The sequence below is a fragment of the Neltuma alba genome, unplaced genomic scaffold (assembly GCF_004799145.2).
Source record: "Neltuma alba isolate B1F8T4 unplaced genomic scaffold, ASM479914v2 tig00003917_pilon, whole genome shotgun sequence".
NCBI lineage: Eukaryota > Viridiplantae > Streptophyta > Magnoliopsida > Fabales > Fabaceae > Neltuma > Neltuma alba.
This window is the reverse complement of record NW_021633478.1, coordinates 116,859-141,250: the sequence shown is the minus strand read 5'-3', so window position 1 is coordinate 141,250 and position 24,392 is coordinate 116,859. Positions and strand designations below refer to the sequence as shown.

General features: G+C 31.9%; 1 protein-coding gene and 2 pseudogenes across 1 annotated transcript; 1 reads left to right on the top strand and 2 right to left on the bottom strand.

Moving 5' to 3' along the window:
* Positions 1–11,249: 11,249 nt before the first annotated feature.
* LOC114743025 (LEAF RUST 10 DISEASE-RESISTANCE LOCUS RECEPTOR-LIKE PROTEIN KINASE-like 2.4) lies at positions 11,250–11,792 on the bottom strand. Its single transcript, XM_028931246.1, has one exon. It carries the CDS (start codon positions 11,790–11,792, stop codon positions 11,250–11,252), a length of 543 nt encoding a protein of 180 aa, XP_028787079.1.
* A 1,481-nt stretch (positions 11,793–13,273) lies between these two features.
* LOC114743024 (rust resistance kinase Lr10-like) lies at positions 13,274–15,452 on the top strand (annotated as a pseudogene).
* Positions 15,453–20,066: 4,614 nt separating this feature from the next.
* Positions 20,067–24,352, bottom strand: LOC114743023 (LEAF RUST 10 DISEASE-RESISTANCE LOCUS RECEPTOR-LIKE PROTEIN KINASE-like 2.1; annotated as a pseudogene).
* Between the last annotated feature and the right edge of the window lie 40 nt (positions 24,353–24,392).

The window sequence follows — 24,392 nt, the reverse complement described above, 5'->3', positions numbered from 1 at the left end:
ATTTTCCTGACCATTGCCTTCAACCATTACTACTCCTTCATTTGTGACGGGATGGGTTGAATTGTCGGCGGTCACCACGACTGTGTCTCCACAATATTCATGCATTTCTGAAAACAGAGTCTCATTACCGGTTACATGGTGGGAGCATCCTGAGTCAACTATCCATTCTGTACTCTCGTTGGATGCATAATTAGCGAAGCTCAACGTGGACTTCTGATCTACTGCTTCAACTGTAAAGCATTGCTCCCACTTGAGCTGATCATCCTCCTCGGTGCTAGCCACATTCGCTTTGGAGAGTTTTACTCGACAGAACCGTTTTATGTGCCCAGGTTTGCCACACCTGAAGCACGTAATAGGCTTCTTGACTTGAGACTCGTCGTTCTCTTCCTCACTTGACTCCACGTCCCTGTTCTTGCTACTTGACGAGGCTTTCACATTCGACTTCCCTTTTGAGAAGAGAACAGCATCAGTTTCGAACCCTTTTGACATCTGCTTGGCCAAGGCTTCTTGATTTGAGAGCAGGTTTTCCAATTCTTCAATGGAAGGTTGTGTTGCCCACCCTTGTATCGAGGTGACAAGGGAGTGTTGCGTGGGCTTGAAATGGCTTGGAGTCTGGGATGGAAGAGGATTCAATTAGAGATGGATGCAGCAGAAATTGCGCACCGTTTGAAGGGGAAAGAGAAAGAGAGTACCTTTCTTTGTGGGTTGTGGACACAGATCCATGAGATGATGAACAGAAAATGGATAGTGAAAATCAAAAAAATTAGCCGACAAGCGATTGGATGTGTAGATCTCTTGGCAAAGATGAGCTTTGCTTCTGAGTCGAGTATGGTGATATGGGAAAGAGCTCCAGATGCGGTGGTCTCATTGATGAATGATGAAAGACTTACGTGTCATATCAGGAACGAGAAAGTTGCTGTTGAGTTTGCCAACTCATTGAACCTAGGTGTCACCTAGGTTGTCTTGTTCTTGTTTGGGCTTGGGCCACGTTTTGTACCAAAAAAAAGAAAGAGCTCTACTTCAATTGAATATTTTAAAGACCTTTTCTTTTTCTCTCAAATATACTATCATCAAGAGTGGATAAAAAAAAGAAGAAAAAAACTAAAAGAGATTGGGTCTAATAGAAAGGATTAGTCTCTCACAATGTATATTGAACCAATATTTGAATTTACATTGGGAGAGATATCCATATTTAGTGCTGATAGTATCTCAAATAGGGTCACCTCTAATATAAAAATACCCATATGTTAAAAAGAAAAAAAAACCAGTGTGGGGGAGGAATTCTCCACCGAGAACCAAGGAAAGCATGTTGCAAATTGATTTTGTGATGGATTGTTCCATCGACGCCATGAACATGACGAAATTTACGGTTAACAACATTGGTTGTATGGACATAACCCAACTAAGTTACTGTGCGTATGGTAAGGGACTGAATTAAAAAGAGAATGAGTATGGACACCAATTCAAGGGACATGAACCTGCGTTCAAAAGCAACTATATAAACAGAGCGATTCGGTGACAGCATTTCTCGGCCAATTCAAAACAATGGTTATTTAAAATTTTGAAACACATGAATTATTAGCTTCCCTTATTAATTTGTATTTTATATAACATTATTATTGCCTTATTTTGGGTTTTGCCTTAATAATTTGTCATGTTATTTTTCATGTTTAATATAATGATATTGTCATATTCACTAGTATCTCTTTCAAGCTCATATATATAACCTCATCATGTGATGTATCGTTGAAAAAATAATCACTAATCTAAATCTTTTAGTGTTTAGACATATTCATCTCCAAGGGAATGAGAGAGGCAGAAAAATTTTAATGAGTTCAATTTAAAAAATTGGAGAAATGAGTTTAAAACTTTAAATTAATTTTGTTTGTTTTCTTATCGTACATTTTTTTATCAAAATTTTTCCAATTAATTTCTGTAGCATGACATAAATGGAATAAAATAACTTGAAGATACCAAATAAAACTTAATGGTCCAAATGACTCCCTTTTCTAATGTAAAACCTCAGCTAAAGTTTCTCTGAATTTACTACCTCCAATCTTTAATATAAGATATCATTTGACTTTTTCTTTTGATTCTAAATATAAGACTCCAATTCACTATATCTCTCACATTTATCTATTTTTTTTCTAAGGTAGTCATTGTAATAATGTTAGTTGTAGTTAATACACTGATTAGCAAGGATATTTCAGAAAAGATAATGTATATTTATTACAAACAACTAACTTAATTAATTTCTTTAATCTACTCAAATTAATCAAGTATTTTTAATATTAAAGATCGGAGGTAGTAACATGACATGAATCATCACATCATTATCATTAGCTGGACTACTATGAGAACGTAAACGGATAGTGGATTTTGTTAAGTCAGAGTCAAGTGTATCATCCAATACAACATTCTCATTGGAAAATAGAGAAGGTTTTGGAGGCATTTCAAAACTTTCGACTTCATCTGCTTCTAGCATTTCTATTACTTTATTTATCGAAGGCGATCTATTGGCTTTGATTGTATATACTATAGTGCCTTTATGAACATGTTTGTTAAATTTTTTTCCTTCAAGGTACCTTTAGTCACTAAATATAAATATTTTTCCTAGCAAAAAATTTAAACGGTGATTTCTCACATTACAAGAGATTGGCTCTTTTTTAGCAAACTGAACACTCCTCCGATGGAACCGAAGAGTTTTGTCAATGAAAACCAAACTAAACCACCACAACATTTGAGCAAGGGTTGGTTTAGCTACTTGGTTTGGGCATTTTGATTGGGCTTAACTTTAGCTTTGCGTTCTCTGTGGCCTAAAAAGGTAATTGGTTTTGAGATGCAGGAAGAACCTTCATCTTTTTGGTTCATGGATTCCATAGAATCAAGCTGGCCTCCCCAGCTTTATCTCCTCCATAAACTCTATAGAGACAGAAAATCCCATTTCATTGACCATAAACGAATATGTATTCCACATCCTTCTCAGGAAACAGCACTTCTATGTTGATGGATTCTTGGTCGAAAATTAGAGAAATGCAAGGCTTCAAAGAGGCATTGTGCAATCGAAATATCAGCTAGCGGCGTCGGTTAATAGTGGCTTTTCACGGCGGTTTTGAAGGCGAAGTTGATAAAGGCGACGTTGAAAGGTAAAGAAAATACAGCGGTTTCAAACTGCCGTGAAAAATTGATTTTCCATGGCATTTTCTTAATAAACCGCCGTGGAAAGTTATATTTCCACTGCGGTTAAACAAAAAATAATCATTTCTGAATAATATGCAGTCATTAGAACATGCATGTATCTTCTCATATTCCAAACCCATCGGACACAAAATCTTTTTTGCCTCATACATTCGTTTCGGAAGTGAATTCCCTTTGGGAAGAATATCACTCAGCAATTCAAGCAATTCCGTAAAACTAGTATCGGTCCAACCATTTCTTGCCTTCAAATTCATCAGTTTCAATACGGTTGTCAACTATGTGTAATCATCTTTGCACCCCGGGTATAAAGGCGTCTCTGCATCACTGCACAAAGTTTCAAAGGTGGAAGAGAACTGTGTAGAGGATTCAGACCTTATATCACGAAACATATCCGAAATTCTATCACCAAAGTCTTCATTCACAACCTTCTCATTTGCAGACAGTGTAGTCTTTCTAATTTCTCCATGCCATATCCAATTTGTATACCTCAAATTTATCCCATAACAGATAAGATGCTCTTTTATCTCAGAAATACTCCGTCGACTATTGTTTAAACATTTGACATAAGGACAATAGTACAATCCATCTCTTTTACTAGGGGCATTTCTCTAAATAAACTCAAGAAACCTTTTAACCCCATCCTCATATTCCTTGCTAATTCTCTTAGCTTTCATCCAACTACGATCCATTATTCTACAGAGTCAATGAATATAGTTATCAAGCTCAATTCTACTTCATTAATTCAAATATTGAAATAATAAAATCATTGAATGTTAGTCAATAAATTAAAATTGACTAACACTTAATTACAAATTAAACGGAATGTCTTTTTTTTAAAAATAAAAAATTTGACAAAATTTCCCCTTAACAACTATGTAAAAATTAAACACCAAATTAAAAAAAAAAACTCAAAATTTTTAATCAACATGAATCCAAAAATATAACAAATAAAACAAAAGTAAAAATAACATATTTCAACGTTGAAATAGTTAAACAAAAATTATTTTAATAAACAACAAAAATATTATTCATAACATATTTCAACATGATAAATTTGAAAAAATATAACAAACTTGAAGAAATATAACAAATAAAACAAAAAAAAAATTCAACTTCAAACCAATTCAATTAATAAAGATTTTTAAAGCTAAAACTTCTGAATCCAAAACGCGAACACAAATGATATCCATTTGCAGTGAAATTTTAAACAACACTTTACTATCAATCAAAGTTCATAACGAAGAAAAAAAAAAACACAAAATGACAAACAGATTATTTATTACTGAATTCTTATATTTATTACAAAAAAATTACCAAAAATTTGAAATAAATATCAAAAAATTATAAAAAAATTTAAAAACTTCACAACTAATCAACTTCAAACATTTAAACATGTTTCTAATACGGTATATAAGAAGGAATTAAGGTTTTCTCACATCCAATGCCTACCAATCAACAGTTCAACCACATAAAAAACGCAAAATGAACAATACAAGCCAACCACAATGTAAAACTAACAAACCCATTTCAAATACAACAAATTTTCATGGCCAAAACATTCAACAAACTAAGAAAAATTGAAAAGAATGAAAGAAGAGGATACTCATAGAGTAGAGAAGATTCAAATGCGAAATGAGGGGCGTTCGAACGGTGGCGGACGGCAGCAAGGCACCATAAGCTCAATGGAGGAGTTTAAACGGTGCGATAGTGGAGGGAATGGCCGGTAGTGGCAGTTTTTTGGTGGTGGGACAGAGGGGGACCACGGCACACTACTGAAGAACTGAGAAAGAATGATGCGAAATGAGGGGCGTTCAGACGGTGGCAAACAGCGGCAAGGCATCGCAAGCTCAATGGAGGAGTTTAAACGGTGGGGTAGTGGGGGGGAATGGCCGGTAATGGCAGTCTTTTGGTGGTAGGACAGAGGGGGACCACAGCGCACTACTGAAGAACCGAGAAAGAATAACCCAACGCGAGAGCCGTAGGGTTAATGAACGCACTTTCCACGGCGGTTTTCTTAAAAACCGCAGTGAAAAATAACAACACATTCAACTTATTTACAAAAATGCCACCGCCTTTTTTTCCACGTCATTTTTCTGCTTAACCGCCGTTATTTTGTGACGTTAAAAGTCTTTTTTCTAGTAGTGTATATTACGTTGTACCCTGTATTTAGCAATGTATGTTGTAAAGATGCCATTGATGGTATGTGATGATAAATGATGATGTAAGCTTGTATAATTAGCTATGATAATGTATGGAATGATTAGTGTATGAATGAAATGGTATTACGTATGGAAAATCCTAATCATAAACTGTTAGTGCAAGTTAGGGAATAAGCTATCCCTAATTGAGCAACAAAATAGTGATAGAGTAGAAGTATGGTAAATGATTGACTCTGCTCATGAAATTTGGCATAATTAAAGTACACATCTGGAGCTTTAAAACAAGTGATAGATCATTTAAAACGGATGTGTGTGCTAAGAGTTATGATTGCTCAAACTTGGACTGAAAATCTAGAATTTAACCAGTAAAAAGTAACCCGAGAACTAATCACAAAGTTCAATCTACGGGCTATTTCGTGAATCGCTTGAACCATAACGCTTCCAAATGTGTACCATGAGGGGTTAAAGGTAGGATGTTTCACAAATTAGTAAGACATAAGTATCGATTTCAATTGAAGATTTTGAGCGATGCTTATTGTTTCAAAGATATATTGTGAGTATTACCTCTAGTTCTTAGTATAAGAGTTAGTTTATTAATTTGAGTAGATTAAAAACAAATTTGTTAAGTTAATAAATATATGCTATCTTTCCTAAAATACCATTGCTAATCATGTATATTAACTAAAATCACTGGTTGATAGAATTTTTAACATGTACAATTATTATAAAAATTATTTTAGAAAAAATGGATAATGATAGACAAAGTAGATTTAGATTTTATATTTAAAACTAATCTGAATGTCAAATTAGTTATTATACTAAGGGTCGGAGGTAGTAGATTATAAGCTTGACAGAGATTACATTAATAATCTTTGCACATATCACATATCATACATGTGATGACCGTTCTTCCAAAAACTTATTTAGATTGAATCAAATAATTTATTCAAAAGATTAATCATGATAGAAAAGAAGAAATCTTAAAATTATACAACCACTATCATGGTTAAAAGAAATAAACTTATATCACGGGAAATATCAATCATTAACATGGTTTTTGGACTTCTAAAGTCTAGAAATACCATTTAACCATTAGTCCAAACAAAACTTATACTTTCAAATATACGAATTGATAAATCATTTTAAATTAAGCTATAGAGTTTATTAATCAAAAATCAAAACTTTCAAGAGAGTGTCACATGAAAATTCTTAGAGGTCTCTGGCCTTCTAACGGCCCCCCATATTAGATAGTAGTAATCAAAAGTATCAGTTTATAACATTAGAATAAATGAGCCTGATATGGCAATGTATAAAAACCAGCATATAAAACAAAAGAAGAGAAGTTATATAAGCTATAACAGCACACTAAGCCTTCAGAGCCTTCCCTGATGGACCGTCACCTAAGCTATCACCTGAAGATAGTAGAAATCATGGGGTGAGATAAAAGCCTTAATAACCAACTTTCCAACTCATCATACATAATAACATGTATTTGTGAGGTATCAAGTAGGATAGTTATTAATTCTCGAGAAATATAGATATATCAATATAAACATAAAACATGTGTACTAAGATAATTTCAATCATCCAAGCCCTCAATATGTGGTCAACACACAAACCACATAAATTTATCCCTCACTATGAGGGATCAATCAGACATATAAGCCTATTTCTCACTTTGGAAGACGAATAAGAAGCCACAAAAGTATATCCCTCACTATAAGGGACGAAGGAAGCCAACCAATGTATATTAGTGGCAACCTTACCACTTGATAGAGTAAGACTCAACTTAAAATCCAATTAACAATCAATCATTCACAATATAATAAGAAATATATTAATCTTTTTTCAATATAATCTATAAGATATAAATTATATATATTTTTTCAAACAGCTTAGTGACAATTCTAAAAATTTCACAAGATAATTTTCATAGCTTAAAAAGGCATAACATATCTCCCTGAGTTTCAAATAGCATATCACTGTTTCAAAATATCAAAATACTCACAAACAATATATTAGCACATATAACAAGTAAAAAATAGTTACCTCTGACCACAATAATAAAAAGAATTACCACAAGGTCAATCTCGTACTCAACCAATAATTAATTTACACAATTAATATAACCAAATATTAATATAAACTAACTAATTAATTAATTAAGCTTATATATTAGTTAAATTTCTAATTTAATTTAATTTTTATTCTAAATTTCGGCAACTCTCATAACCCAAATTAAGTATTTTAGAATTAACTTATAATTATATAACAAGTCAAATTATTTATTTACATCCTCCGAATTATTTACTCTAATAAAAAGAATTTTTCAAAATTTGCAAATATGAAATTACTATGTTCTAAATTTTTTAAAAATCCCATTTGAAGTTTAAATCTCAAAACCAAATCATCAAAAATTCAATAGTACCTCAAATATTTATAAATAAATAATTTAATCAAAATTTTAATGGTATAACTATTAGATCTTTCCCCCACAAATAATAAACATTTTGTTTAAAATAATTATTTTAAAACCTCCAGTCACCTAGTAAATAAAACTAAATTGATTAAAATCTCAATAATATGTCAAATAAATTATTTAACTTAATTTTGATCTGTATAAATAAGATATATGTCATATATAACAGATTTTTTAAATTAAAAATTAATTTTTTCAAAACTCAATACTTACTCCATATCTAAATCTCAAAATTTTCTCTAATCACCGTAGTAATACTTTCATTAGGAAGCTTAAAATATATAGAAAATATTCATGAAGAAATTTTAATGAAAAGAAGTAATTTTATGTATCTAAATTATCCCTAAAGCTTGCCCTCTCTTTTAGAAATAGCATGCAGTCCTCTCCATGCTCCCTCTCTCTCTATCTTTCTCTTCCTGTTGCTCTCTCTCTCTCTCTCTTTTTTTTTGGCCTCTTGCTTCCTTTTTATCTGTAACTTTCAACTGTTCCTCCCTTTTTCTTCTTCTTTTATTAATTCCTCCCTTCAACCATCCACTCCGTTTTCTTCTTCATAATAAATGTTGCCAACTTTTCCACCGAATTCGGTGGAAAAGTTGTTCTTTTTATTTAAGTAATACTCCCTTCGTTTCTTATTATAAAAGACATTTTATGCTTATGGCATGTTTCCATATATAAGAGATACTTAAAAGTTGTCTCTATTTTTTTGTATTGATTTTCTATTTTACCCCTATTTATTTTGTCTCCAACTCATACTATCTCTCCCTCCCACTTCTCTTTTTTTTAATAATTTAATTGTTCTCTCTCATACTCTCTCTTTCCAAAGCCTCCTTCACCTAACTTAATCTTAAAACCTTCTGTCATTGCTCTTAATTCCTTGTAGGAGTACCTTATTGGAATAAGGTTTTGAAGTCTTATAAAATCTTCAATGTTCTCAAACATTGACATGTGCCTTCTCCGGTATTTATAAATCAACAATATGGATAGTAGTAGGACCCCGATTGAAAATCTGACTATCATGCATGGCACAAGACCTATTGCAGTGAGTATTCCTAATTTGATTGCTGGATTTGTTAGAATAGAATCGGTGTCACTGTAGTGAGGGTATATACCCTTCCTTGCTACTTCGTCCAACCCTGTACATTCCCCAACCCCCCACCCAAAAAAAAAAAAAAAACAAATGAACACCGTATAATTGGTTAGTAGTGACAAGAATATGACCACTTTGAATATACATAGAATTAAGTATTAATATCATTTTTAGTCCCTAAAATTTGAATTTTTTTTGTTTTAGTCTCTAAAATTTAAAACCAGCTGTAGTTTTAATTTTTGAAATTTGATTTTTTTTATGATTTTTGGTCCTTAGAACAGTATTTTTGGCCTTTGAGACAAGATGTCAAGAACCAAAATTGTTGGTTTCAAATTTTAGGACCAAAATCAAAATAAAGTAAAATTTTAGGGGTTAAAAATGGTATTAACCTTAGAATTAATTATTAGTATTTTTTTACAGGAGGATTTTACACAAATTGAAAAAGAACAAGGTATAAAAATATAAGTAATAATATTTGTAAATAAATTGTTTTATATTGGGTTCAGACATTTTTTTTTTGTCTATCTTTGATTTTGCCTATTCAATGTCCTTTTATAGAGTTGCAAACAATCGCTGAGAAGTAAGACAATAAATAAGTTTTTGGATATCTGCTTTTTAAAAGTAGTTTTTCATAAATCTAGATAAATTTCTTCACATATTTACTTTGTATATTGTAAAATTATTTCTAAAATTATTGTTTGATTTCCATCCAAACACCCCTTGAGACATGTGGATATCATGTGATGACATGTAGGTTTGATATTTGAAGTGAAACTTTGTTTGACCTTCATAAAGTATTTAAAATCATGAGTAACATCATTTATTTATATGAAGTTTATTTTTATTTTTGACCATGACAAGATATAAAGTATATAGACTTTTGTTTACGGCATAAATAAGGAGTCAATCACAAGTGTTATTTTGATATTGCCGTGGATTTGTTTTAGAAGGATGACGAAAAAGTATAGGAATTTACTTGTAAAATATAAGATCCCTTTTTCCCTATTCAATCACTTAATATTCGTATGTGCTCAGGCCAATATATATATATATATATATATATATATATATATATATTCGTATGCGCAGAATCATTTTAATTTGGCGTATCCAAATGAAGATAGATATGGCACAAATTAAAAGTCAAAAATTAAAATAATATATATAATCAGAAGATATATTAAAATTGATCAACTAATTAATTAAGAAATTAAAATCGTGGCTAAACTCAAAAAATAACAAAAAATGTGCCGGGGATGAGATAGAACCTTACCTTTTTCCAATCCATAAAGAAAATCTACAAGGAAATTTTAGGAGTGTCAACAACAGCAGTGATTGAATACAAAATAAGTATCCAATTGGATGTTATTTTCTTTTAAAATTTATAAGCAGGATATGTTACGGAAAGTGATATATGACCTTTTAATAATAAATAATTAACTTAATCAATTTTCTTATATACGTAAATAAGATCATTATTTACCTTCTGCCAATATGCGCAACTTTGATAAATGACCTGCAAGACTCAGAAATATTAAAAATTAAAAACCGTAAATATAATGTCAACATGTTGAACATGGAAATCTGAATAAAAAAAATTAGTTTTTTAAATTAATCATTGACTGATTTTAGCGGGAAAAAGGTTTGTTTCATTTAAGCCAAGAAAACTGTTAAAATAAATCTGAGTTAAGTAAGGAGTACTACTCTTGAGCAAATAGTACGTGGGTTCTTAATATAAAAGTAAGTTTAATATTTAATTTAATCCTAAATATAAGTTTCCAATTTATTTTGTCTTTTTTATTTATCTATTTTTTTAAAAAATAGTCTTTTTAGTTAAAAGTCTCATTAAATAATAGTTCTAGTTAATATATATGATTAGTAAGGGTACTCTAAAAAAGATAATATATATTTATTATAAATAACTAACTTAACAAATCTACTCAAATTAGTCAACTCTTATATTAAAAACTGGAGTTAGTAATTATTAATTTAAACCAGAAACGAAAAACTATTAATTTAAACCAGAAACGAAAAACTAGAAAAGTGACGTACATTTTATTCCCACTTCACCGTCGGTTATTCCCATGGGGCTAATGCACCTCCCGCGAAATGCAGCGCATCTAAGACTCATTGTTTTAGAGTCTAAAGAGCATTTACGATCACTTGGGCATTTAAAATCAATGCAAGCTCGTCGCCACCATGAAAGCTCAAATCCAGAGGAAAGCACTGTGTGAATATTAGCGTAGGACTTTTTTCTTCGATCTCCCATTGACTCCCAATCTGAGGCTATGGTGGCCATTGATTTCACACGACACTGAGATTTTAACTAGTAAGCCGACAGGTCTCCAGCCACAGCATAAACATGACTTCTTCCTTCCCGCTTAACGCAGGGAGCTGTGTCCAGGTATGCTGCGTCATCCCTCACTGGATCTCTGCACTTTAGGTACACTACGTGCTTGAATGTAAATTGTTTGTATGTCAAAATAGCGTCATAGGGGTTACGGCTATGACTATCAGTGAAATTGGATAGGGATAAGAGATAGTGAGGGAGGGAAGAGCAATTTCCCTCCTGAATTCCAGGATCTACGAGTCGGATTGTGAAGTTGCTGTGGTCAATTCCCAGCACTCTATATGTTGCTGAATTCAGATGAAGCAGAGTTACGTTGTTTTCACAGGCTAGCTCATAGATTGGATCACCGCAGCTGGGCAGGTCATCACATAGTCGAAATGGATGTTTGATGTTTGTGATAATGCCGCACTGAGACATAGCACAGGACTTGCTCTGCTCTTGGGAGCTCGCAAGTCCATACGTTAGAAGCAATGCAAGCAACACTGAATCCCACCACCTTAAGCCTTTCTCTCTCTCCATCGTTCACAATGATGTGTAGTTGTTGATTCTAAGCTGTTATTCAATAAATTCCTTTTCTTCTCTTTAATAAACACAGCTCCTTGTCATTTTTCCTTTTCTTTCTCATCCACACGGCTAACTTGTGTCTTTTTTTTCCAAGGTTGACTTCAATTTTTTACTAATGACTTGTCTTTACATCTCTCTTGGCCGTTATGAATATTGACTAACTGCTATAGTATTTTCCCCCCCATTTTCCCGTACATTAGAAAATGCAAATTAAATAATTTATTATCTGAAAATTTTAAAGAGATTGATAATTAAGTGAAGGAAAAGAACAAATTTGATCAATCCAAATCTTTTAATTACTTAAGTAGCACCATAGACCACGATTAACAATTTTGGTCAGTTATGGTCAATTCAAAGCTTTCACCTAAATAGTATCATAAACCACGGGCAATTTTAGTCAATTTTAGTCGATTCAAAGCTTTTACTTAAGTAGTATCATAGAACACGATTAACAATTTAGATCAATTGTAGTCAATTCAAAACTTTTACTTTAGTACCGTAGTCCACGGGCCACAGCAAATGATTTCAATCAATTTGATCAATTTAACACCTTTACTTAAATAGCACCATAGACCACAACAAAAAAATTTTGGTCATCTATGATTAATATAAAAATTTTACTTAAGCAGCACCATAGACCACAGCTAACAATTTCGAATAACTGTAGTCAATTCAAAGCTTTTATTATGTTGCATCGTAAATCATGAGCCACAACAAACAATTTCGGTCACCTCTGATCAATCCAATGCTTTTCTTAAATAGTGCCAAGGATCATTGTAAACAATTTTGATCAACTCTGATCAATACAAAGCTTTTCCTTAACTAACACCATAAACCACGACAAACAATTTTGGTCAAATGTGATCAATCCAAAGCTTTTTACTTTAGCAGCACCACAGACCACGACAACAATTTTAACCCACAGTGGACTTCCAAGTCAATTCCTTCTTCTCCTTGCTTTCATTCTAAATGAAATATGTGTCGTGTCACCAATCCAAGTTTCATGTACAACTTGGAAAAGAAAATATTTGCTTACCATGTTTTGCTATTGCAGATTTTTGTTGTTGGTGATATTCCAACTATCAATGTTCCTTGTGAAACAAGGGAATGGTTTGAAATAGCATGTGGCTAATGATAAAACTGTTCCATTCCATCTCTATGACCATGGCAGGATGGTTGAGTTCCCGTCTATCCCTGCTCTTGAAGGAGTAAGTCTCTATGTTTATGACAGGGAGTATAAATCCCACATCTTACACACACAGGATCCAGAGGGTTTTCTTACCAGACTCTTTCTACAACATCATCTCTACAATTCATCCATTTATCCTTTAGAGTTTTATGATATGACCAAAGAAAATGTTACTTTCTTCAATTGTTGTTCACTTGGGTCGAGATACCTTAGACACGAACACTTTTCCAATTCATCTACACAAGATATGGTTGTCTGCCCAATTTATGCTGTTTCCTCCGAAGATAGTATCCTGGAGTGGGACCTAGCTTTCTGCACCAAGATGTTTCAGGTAATTTCTCCACTTTCTGCAATGTGCTTTTAGAGAAACGTCTTGCAAATCAAATTTCCACAACCAAATTCTGATGTAGAAAAGCGTAAAACTAGGAAGATTCTTGGAATTGTTTTCCCAGGTGCTTGTGAAAATCATTGACTTTGCTTTTCCTCCTTTGCTCTCCCCCCCCCTCTCAACTTGGCTTTTAGTATGTTCCTCTAATTGAAATTTGATGTTTAATTTACATGCTTCTGTAACACCAGGTTCAATTCTACTGGCGTTGGTGTTCATTGTGTGCTTTTACATGTATCTATATTTCAAAGAGAAAGGAGATGATCAAGTGAGATTGGAAAAGTTTTTGGAGGATTACAAGGTACATAAGCCTACTAGATTTTCTTATGCTGACCTAAAACAAATCACAAATCATTTCAAGCATACATTAGGTGAAGGAGCTCAAGGAGAAGTGTTTAAAGGTAAGTTATCTACGGAAATCCAAGTGGCCGTAAAAGTACTCAATAATTCAGAGAGTGATGGGCAAGAGTTCATCAATGAAGTGGGGACTATGGGCAAAATTCATCACATCAATATTGTTCGTTTGCTAGGCTTTTGCACTGATGGTTTTCATCATGCTCTTGTTTATGACTTCTTTCCAAATGGTTCCCTTCAGAAGTTCATATCTTCACCAGACAACAAAGAAAATTTCCTTGGATGGTTGAAGTTGCAACAGTTAGCCCTTTCCATAGCTCAGGGGATTGAATATCTTCATCAAGGTTGTGATTATCGAATTCTTCACTTTGACATCAATTCTCGTAATGTGTTGTTAGATCACAATTTTACTCCAAAAATTTCTGATTTTGGTCTAGCTAAATTGTGTTCTAAAAATCAAAGTACTGTATCAATAACAGCAGCTAGAGGAACTTTAGGCTACATTGCACCTGAAATCTTCTCTTGAAACTTTATAAATGTGTCATATAAAGCAGATATTTACAGTTATGGAATGCTACTACTAGAAATGGTTGGTGGAAGGAAAAATGTTGACACTAATCCAGAAACCTTACAAGTGTTATACCCAGAATAGATCCATAGTTTGATGGAAGGAGCTGATATAAGTATCCACATAGAAGATGAAGATGACATTAAGATTGCGAGAAAACTGGCAATTGTGGGACTTTGGTGCATTCAATGGCATCCAATAAATCGTCCTTCCATGAAGACCATTATTCAAATGTTGGACGAAGAGGTTGATAAATTAAAGGTGCCTCCCACTCCATTTGACTTTGCCACTTCAACTAATACGAGTACCATAATTCCTACCGGACACTTGAATTTAGACTTCGAAGTGATTCATGAATTCCAATAAATATTTGGGTGCGTATGAATACATGTAATTTTTATTTTTATTGAGAGTGTTTTTTGAGGCTTGTAATATTATTTTCATGTTTATCCATAGATGAAATCAATTATTATCTATTCCGTTACATGTGCAGATTGATGCTTTTTGTTTAATCCTATCTCTTCTCTTTAATATAAAGGTAAGTTGACTAATTTAAGTAAATTAAGAAAATTAGATAAGTTAGTTATTTATAATAAATAGGTATTGTCTTCTCTAAAATACCCTTGTTAATCATATGTATTGGCTAGAATTATCATTTGATAAAACATTTAACATGTCCAACTACCAGAAGGACTAATTGGGACAAAGTAAATTAAAATCTTATATTTAAGACCAAATTGAATGTCAAACTAGCTCTTATATTAAGGATCGTAGGTAGTATATTATCTTATGCAGAACATTTTGTTATGTTAATGTTGTGGATATTAATAAAAGGATTAAGGTATATCTAGCACTTAGAAAATTTTTTTAAAGTATATATAGCATCATAAAATAATTTATGGTGGAATTTGACCTCAGAAATTTTAAAAGTCGAGCAATCTCACCTGTGTTAAACAGCCCACAACCATCCGTTAACTCCCTCCTGTATTTTTTTTGTCCGTATTCTTTCACGAATGTTGCCAGGCTTTTGAAGATGGATCTGTGATCCGGCGTGAATCGGCTATGTCTGACGAAGAAGGAGACGATGGAAAAGAGAAGCGACGATGGAGATTTTTATAGTTGAGGGACAACAGATATGGATCAGAAATGGAATACAATGGGGAAGAAGCAACAAGCAGAAATCTTGAATTAGGAAGGGACTCCTTGAAAGAGCTATGATCCTACGAGGAAATGAGCATGGGCAATCTGAATAGAGACGCCATTAATTAAAAGCATATATGCTAATATGTTCTCGTCATCAGTTTCTGTGCGATCACTTTTTCCCCATTTTACCCTTTTAGCATCTTCAATGAAAGAGAGGCATAGCCATCACACAAGCACTGCCAAGATGATCACCTCCCCGCTTTCATTGGACGGTCTAGGTTGTATTATACTACTTCATTCGGTTATTAATATAAGAACTAGTTTAACTTTTAATTTAGTGCTAAATATAAGACTCTAAATCCACTTTGCCTTTCATATTTATCTATTTTTTCAAAGTAGCCTTTGTAGTAGTTAAACATATTAAATATTCAATCAAATAGTAGTTTTAACTAATACATAATTAGTAAGAGTATTTTAGAAAAAAACAACACTAATTATTACGAACAACTAACTCAACAAACTTTATTAATCTACTTAAACTAGTCAACTAACTCTTATATTAAGAATGTAAGGTAGTAGTGTTGAGTACATGGTACTGAATGAGGACTTTTTTAGGAAACCAGTTATCCATTGACTTGGAAAACAATTCCCGTTTTTGTAGTCATCGTTTACTATTATGACTTCTAAATTCTCCCTAATATTATTCCTTTCATTTATTTTTAACTGTGGAGGTCTATTTTTGTAAACGAGGCTGCCCAAACTATACACGCAGCTCAAAGGGCTCATTTATGCTTGCTCATGGGACAGGATGGGATTTCGATCCCGTTTCTCGTCCCTATTTCAAAATTTGTTTTCTTTACAAACCAATGCAATTTAGGTTTAGATTTTTTTTATATTGTAATTTTTATTTTTTATTAGGCTTCTAAATATAAAAACATTTAAAAAAATATGTTATATAAAAAGCTCAATTGCATATTGTAAAAAACTTGTAAAAACAATATTGTAAAAAAAGAATTACCATAAAAAACACTATATAATGTTTTTATGAATTATTTTATTGAGAAATGAGATTTTATTGAAATAACATTATAATCTAATAACTGAAAATCACTATAAAAATAATTATTCTTCAAAAAAGAATTGAATAATCTAATAAAAATTATTAATAAGTAATTTTTTTTTAAAAAAACTTACGAGCCCGTCCTACATCTCGTCTCATCATGGTTACCATAGTGGTTGCGGTCCCATCCCGAATTTTTTTTGTCATGTCCCAAATTAATTGGGACAGGACAAACTGAACACTCTCAAGTTTATTATTGGTTTGAAACGTTTATTTTACCCTTTTTTTAATTTTTTTTCTCCATATTAATTAGTCCTACATAAATTTTATATTTCAAATGTTTTATAGTGAAGTTACTTCGTACTAGTCATTATTGGGTCTGTTTGGATTAACGGTAGAAAAAGTAACTTATTTTAAATTTGACTTTTAAAAAGTGAGATTAGATAAAAGTTAGATTTCGTAGTGTGATTTGTGTTTGAATTGGCTTTTATAAAAATTAGTTTGTAAAGTGAAAAAGTTATTTGGATTATGATTAAATGAATAAGCTTAGTTTGCAGAATGACCAAAATGAGTATAATTTTTATTAAATAATAAAAAATGATTAAAAATATGAATTTACAAAATATAATAATTTAAGATTATTATAATATGAAAAAGTTATATTTAATTAGTAAAATGGATTTAAATTAGAAATCATATTAATATGAAAATTTTTGAACCAAATAATATTACGTAGTTAATTGGATAATATACTCTGTATAATTTACTTAAATATAGAATGAAAAATAATATTAAAAATTAAAAATACTATAACAATCGCTAAGATTGTTTTAGAATATTAAAACAAATAACCATAAACCAATTGAAAAGTACAAAGAATATATAGAGAGAAGTATAAGAACAACATAGACATAAGGGCAAAAATGTCTTTTAATTTCAAAAACTACTTTTGTATAAGTTATAAATAAGTTTTAGGTATTTTTGCAACTGTGTTTAGAAAAACAGTTTTTGATCCATAAGTCAGATTGGCCAAAAATTATAACAAACAGCTCTCAAATTTGCAAACTGACTTATAACACCTATAAGTTACTTTTTTTCCTTCCAAGATGCCATGCCAAACAGACTGATTATGTTAATGATTTATGTGTGTGTGTTCATTGCTACCAGGTGAGGAGATTCACTACTTTAGCTCATATTTTGTCTCTAGAGCAACTAACTGATTAGTGGTTAATATGCACATTCATCCATAAATATTTTCATCATTTCACAATAAAATATGGTTAGGACTCAGAACTGCTACAAAATCCGATATAATTAGAATGGGCAGCATAAGCAGTTAATTCTGATGCCAAAAAAATAAATAATTAAATAAGCAGTCAACCCCCCGTGGGGAGGGGAATTAGTCTCTTTCTATCAATTTTTATGACTTTTCTCATCGAACATGTTTCATAATTGAATTGTAATCGCCTCATTTAGTTGGGTTTAATTTTCAATCAAATAGCATCATGTGGAAAATTAGAGACTGTTGTTTACCACACCGTGTTGTTCACGTTGATGAATTTTTGCAAACTAACAACTCCCTTCCTTAATATAAGCATGTTTAATATTCAATTTAGTTTTAAATATAAGACCTCAATTCACTTTGTCTCTCATATTTATCTATTTTTTCTAAGATAGTATTTGTAATATTTGCACAGATTAAGGTTTTATCAAATGCTAGTTTTTGCTAATGCACATTATTAGTGAAAATATTTTAGAAAAAATAAGATCTATTTATTATAAATAACTAACTTAATTAATTTTTTTATTCTACTTAAATTAGTTAATTAACTCTTAGATTAAAGACAAGAAAGTACGGTAACTTTTTAAGACCTTTTCATCTCTATGCAACTGTAGAGAAAATGACAAATAGAGATCATGAAATGAAATTAAACATAAATAAGGATCCCAAAATTTTAGAAATAACCGTCAAAGATCTTAATGGGTTTTTGCAAAAATAAAAAAAATAAAAATTTAATATGTAAAAATACCTATTAACATTTTTCAAAATATGCCTGACATCATATACTTCTCTCATGTGCAATTTTATCATTTGATAGGTAGTTTTGTATCTTAACTCAAAATAAAATGTGGCATGATGAAAATGCTCTCCCTGCATCTCTCCTTTACTGCTGCGGACGACCTTTTTTAGGTTTTTGGGCGGCCAAAGGTTGGAATTCTATAAAATTAGTACTTTCGATTTAATATAAAAGTTAGATATATAATTAATTTATGAATATTAAAAAAATAGTTAAGTTAGTTATTTATAATAAATAGGTGTTATATTATCTGAAATATTTTTATTAATCATGTGCATTGGCACTAGTTTTTAACAAAATGTGTAACATGTGCAATCAATATAAGGATTAATTTAAGAAAAATAGATAAATATGTGAGATAAAGTAAATTGAGATCTTATATTTAAAACTGAATTAAATTTCTAACTAAATCTTATATTAAGCATATGAGGTAGTATTTTAAAGGTAGTGGGGCTTCAAAATTCCTAGAAGTTTTTTTTAAAACAAAAAAATAAATTACAACCGGAACTGCTAAAAATTTCACATTTGAATTGTCACCTAGCATCGCTTTGGTTTTGGCAAAATATCAAGCAAGAATCATTGCGAAGGCAACGGCATTTAATTGGTTTTTGGTTTATGGGTTGGTCCATTATGGGGCACATTTTTTGCGCATTCAGTTTCTAAATGGGTCCCAAAGTGAATGATAGAAACTGAAAAAGAGGAATTGGTTTTTAGTTTCCTTTTTGACCGGGAATTGGTTCTTGTGTTACTAAAAAGAAAATGTGATTATTGATGAAATTTAGTCACGGCATTTAATTAGTTCTTGCGCATTCAGTTTCTAAATGGGTCCCAAAGTAATGAACTATTTTCTTTTGTAGTGTTGGCTTCATCCATATGTATTGGTATAATTAATTTGAAAAACCAAATGTTAAAACTATATGATCATTATTTCTGAAGTTTTAATCCTAGAAAAAAGAGCCGATTATGCTTCCGGAATTTTGGGCATCTTTTGAGCTGCTGCATGCTATTTGTGTTATATTATGACAATTCATTAGAAAAATTGCACACAAAAATGTTAAACCTCATAATGTGTGTGTTTGTGTATGTTAGCAACGTCAAATACAAAGGCGAATGCAAATAAGTAGTTCGACAGAAATATCTATTTCAATTAAAGATTTTGATCGATGATTATTGCTTCACAGAGATATATATATATATATATATATATATAATACACACTACATTGCACATTATGAGCTTGAGAGAGAATAGTAGTCTCTGCGTTGCGCATATCGCATATCATTACTAATAATGAAAGCAAGATGCTGAATTACTAAGGCAAAACCCAAATCACAATAACTAAATAGTTCCATCAAATACAAATATGAGATTGTATTAAAAAAAAAAAAAACAATATGATAAGTCCAAACTTTGAATAGGTACCAGCTATGACCCCCTCTTTTCAATTGCATATTAATTTCCATTACTTGTGCCCTCACCTAGATTGTTATGAGAATGTCCAGAAGTAGTGGATATTGTTTGGTCAGTGTCGGTGTCGGACATGTGATCCGCTAAAACAGTCTCATTTGAGTACAGGGAAGGTTTTCGGGGCATTTCAAGACTTATCATATCATTTGCTTCTAACATCTCTATCACTTTGCTTATTGAAGGACGATCAACAGGTTTTAGTTGTATACACCAGAGTGCTATTATGATAATTTTTTTTTGCTAAATCCTTTTCTTCTTTTGTCAGATCCTCCATTTCTATATCTTTATCATCATCCAGTTGATCATAAATCCACAAGAGAAAGTAAAGTTGGTTTGAACATTTTGCATGTGGGTTCAAATTTCTTCTTCTCCCGGCCATTTCCATTAAAAGCATTCCAAAACTATAAACATCTGCCTTATAAGACACTCCAATATTCTTGTAAAACAATTTAGGAGCCATGTATCCTATTGTACTTCTCATTGCAGTCAAAGTGACAACACTATCATCAACAGCATATAATCTTGTCAGCCCAAAATCCAAAATCTTTGGAGTGAAACTATCATCAAGAAGAATGTTATGAGGCTTGATATCAAAATGCAATATTTGCATGTCACAACCATGATGAAGATAAGCAATCCCATGGGCCACCCCTTAAAGATATCTCATATATTTTGTGATAACTCAAGGAGATGCTTTCTTCTCTAGAAAAAATCTATTTGTCCAAAGACCCTCTGGACATGAATTCGTATATAAGAGCACGATTTGTTCCTTCTAGACAAAAACCAACAAGATGTACCACATTAAAATGATGTATCCTCCCACGTGTTGCCACTTTACTGATAAATTCTTGGCCATCAGCTTTGGATTTGCCCAATATTTTGATAGCAACTTCGGGTCCACTCCTAAACTTCCCTTTGTAAACAGTGCCAAATCCACCTTCACCTAACTTATTCTTGAAACCTTGGGTCATTGTCTTCAAATCCTTGTAAAAGTACCTTATTGGAATGAGGTCATGAAGTCGTATAAAATCTTCGATATCTTCATACATTGATAAATGTCTCCTATGGCATTTATAAAGCAATAGCGCAAATAGGAATATGATGCCAAATAAAAATCTGGTTGTGATGATTGGCAAAACAACTCTTCCACTAGCTACTCCTAATGTGATTGCAAGATTTGTTAGACTAAAATCATAGCGACTATAGTGATGGTAAGTACTCATCTTCACTATGTGCTGAAATCCTGCAAATATGTAGAGTTTCATAAATATTATATGTTTGGTTATTCAAAAAAAGATAACTACACCTGGATCAAATATTTCATTTTCTCATTATGTATTACATTATGAATATTTCTTCTGGAAGTCAAGAATATTTTACAATAATTATAAATTGTATAACTGTGTTGGTTAAAAATAGAGTACCTTTTCATTTTCTTTCACTCTGTTTTAAATAGATATAAAAAAGAGGGGTAACCATAATGGTGATGAGCATATATATAGCCAATTACCAGACACATAAATATTGTGCAAATAAAATAAGGGCTTATCATCACCTAGGACTAACTCAAGTAGTGACAGTGCAAGGAATAGGATGGAAAGATAAAAAGATCGTTTAATCCTCATGATGTACCCCCCCCCAAAAAAAAGACTAGCTATATTGTTTTAGTTAATTCATTACTAGTTTAATTTAATATATTAATTATTCGTTTTTAAAACTTTGAAACAAAGTTATGGGCAAATATGGAATAAATTAAAAGATTATAAATATATAAAAAAAAAAGATAGAATCTTACCTTTATCAATTCCATAGATATAATCTGCAAGAAAATTTAACAGAATAAGTCAACAATGTCAAGGGTGGCTATAAAAGTGAATAACAGCCAAAAAAACGAACGGTGTTGTAGGTGAGAAGATTTTGTTTCGTAGAATACTCCAACTGGCCTTTTTTGTTTTGTTTTTTTTTTCCCCAGCCCAACGCATCTTTTTTTTTTTAATTATAGACTATTTTCTTTTTAAATTTACAAAACTACTTTTTTTTGTAGAAAGAAGAAAAATCTTGTTTATATTTTAAATAATACCTCACACCCATAAATTTATTTGTCATTTTAAACGAATATCAAAGTTGGTACATTTTCAAACACCATATCCAAAAACTCAATCTGAGCTAATCCAACCTTTTCTTTTTTTCTTTTTTCTTTTTTTATGGAGAGCATGATCTTATATTGTTCAGCAAAAATAATTGATTTTTTTAACTTTAAACATATGAATAATTCATTTTAATCACTCAATGTCATCTTTTTCCCCCTTTTATTGAAACAAATTCGGAAAGGCAGCCTTAACGGATGATTTCTTTTAGCAAAAGTAGCCTTAATGAATGATTTAAGGCAAAATAATATAAAACACCTGTTAAATTTCAAAATGATACATAGATAATGCTGACTATTTCTATAACGATTTTTACAGGTCAAATTTACTTTTTTAACATTTTAAAATTAAACGGGTATTTTTTTATATCATTTTTCTTAATTTAAAATGAGGTTATATTTGAAGCGTGCACGAACTAAACTAAGCATTAACAGTAAATTATACCTTCTGCAAATATGCGCAGCTTTGATAGTGGTGCTGCATCATAAAAACCGAAGAAGATTAAAAGATAAATAAATAACTTTAATAAGCGTGCTCCGGGAAGAAAAAAACATGACATAAACATATAATATTAGGAATATTAACACAAACTGACCGAGAGAGGAAGTAATTTCTGTTTAGTTTTAAAAAATAAAGGGATGACACAAAATCAAATAGAACCTTTCGCTTTCTTTGAATGAAGAAAGAAAATAGATGAAAAAAATAAACTTCTTATATAAGCTTTTTCTTTTTTAAAAAAATCCTTTCTATATATATACATTTTATTAGGTTTATAATATACTACTTCCGGTTCTTAAGATAAGAGTTAATTGATTAATTTGAGTAGATTAAAAAAACTAGTTAAGTTTATTATTTACAATAAATAGATGTTTTTTTTTAAAATATCCTCACTAATCAAGTTTATTAGTTAAAACTACTATTATTACAAAGACTATCTTCGAAAAAAATGGATAAATATGAGAGGTAAAGTGAATTGAGATCTTATATTTAGAATCAAAATAGAAGTTAAATGAGCTCTTATATTAAGGACCGAAAATAATAAAGCATTAGTTAGGCTTTTTGCAAATAAAGAAATATTAATTAAGTCATTAAATGTATTTTAAATTAATAAAATTATATATTTTATCCTCATGACCGGAAAATTCTCTTCCCCTTCCCCTCTTCTCTTTGTAACAAAGAATAAAAGTGAAAAAACTATCATCAATTACTTTGTTGAGTTCTTATATTTCGAGCCAAACTTTTCAAACTGGAGTATGTGCGCGTGTATGTATTCTGTAAATGTGTGAGAAGCTTGAATGTATGATAAGGGAAAAGTGACTTACAACAACCGACGTTATCTATGGTCATGGGATTATTGCAATTAGTTTGAGCATCACGGTGGAAACTGCAACCGTCGTAATCGACACAAGAAATAGCATCACAACCTTGGTGAAACCAGTTCACCCAAGAAACTTCAAATCCATAGGAAAGCACGCTGTGGATATTGGAATAGGAGTTGGCTCCTCCGCGTAGCAATAATGAGTCCCAATCTGAGCTAATGGCAGCCACAAGTTTCATTCGACACCCTGATTTCCAGTCCTTACCCAGTAAGTCTCCAGCAACAGCATACACATGGCCTTCTCCTTTTTCTCTGGACTCCCAGTTCACGCAGGGAGACGTATCCACGTACGCCGCGTCATCCCTAACTGGATCGCTGCACTTCAGGTACACCATGTGTTTGAATATAGTTTCTGATTCAGGGTGATCGATACAGGCAAAGTCGTCGAAGGAGCTGAAATTGGATTGGGATAGGAAATAACGAGGAAGGGAGGAGCAATCGCCCTCCTGAATGCCAGGATCTACGAGTCGGACTGTGAAGTTTTCGTAGTTGATTCCCAGCACTCTGTGTGCTCCATTGTCCAGATGAAGGAGAGTGACGTTGTTTTCGCAGGCTAACTCGAATTTGAGGTCGCCGCAGCAGGGTGGGTCATCTCGTAGTCGAAATGGATATGAGATATTTGTGATAATGCCGCACCGAGATGGACTGCAGGATTTGTTTTGAAATTGATTACTGAGAACTGCTTCCGTTAGAAGCAGAGTGAACCACACTAAATACCAACACCACAAGCCTTTCTCTCTGGCCATCTCTCAAAATGACATGTAGCCGCTTGTCTTCTGATTTCTG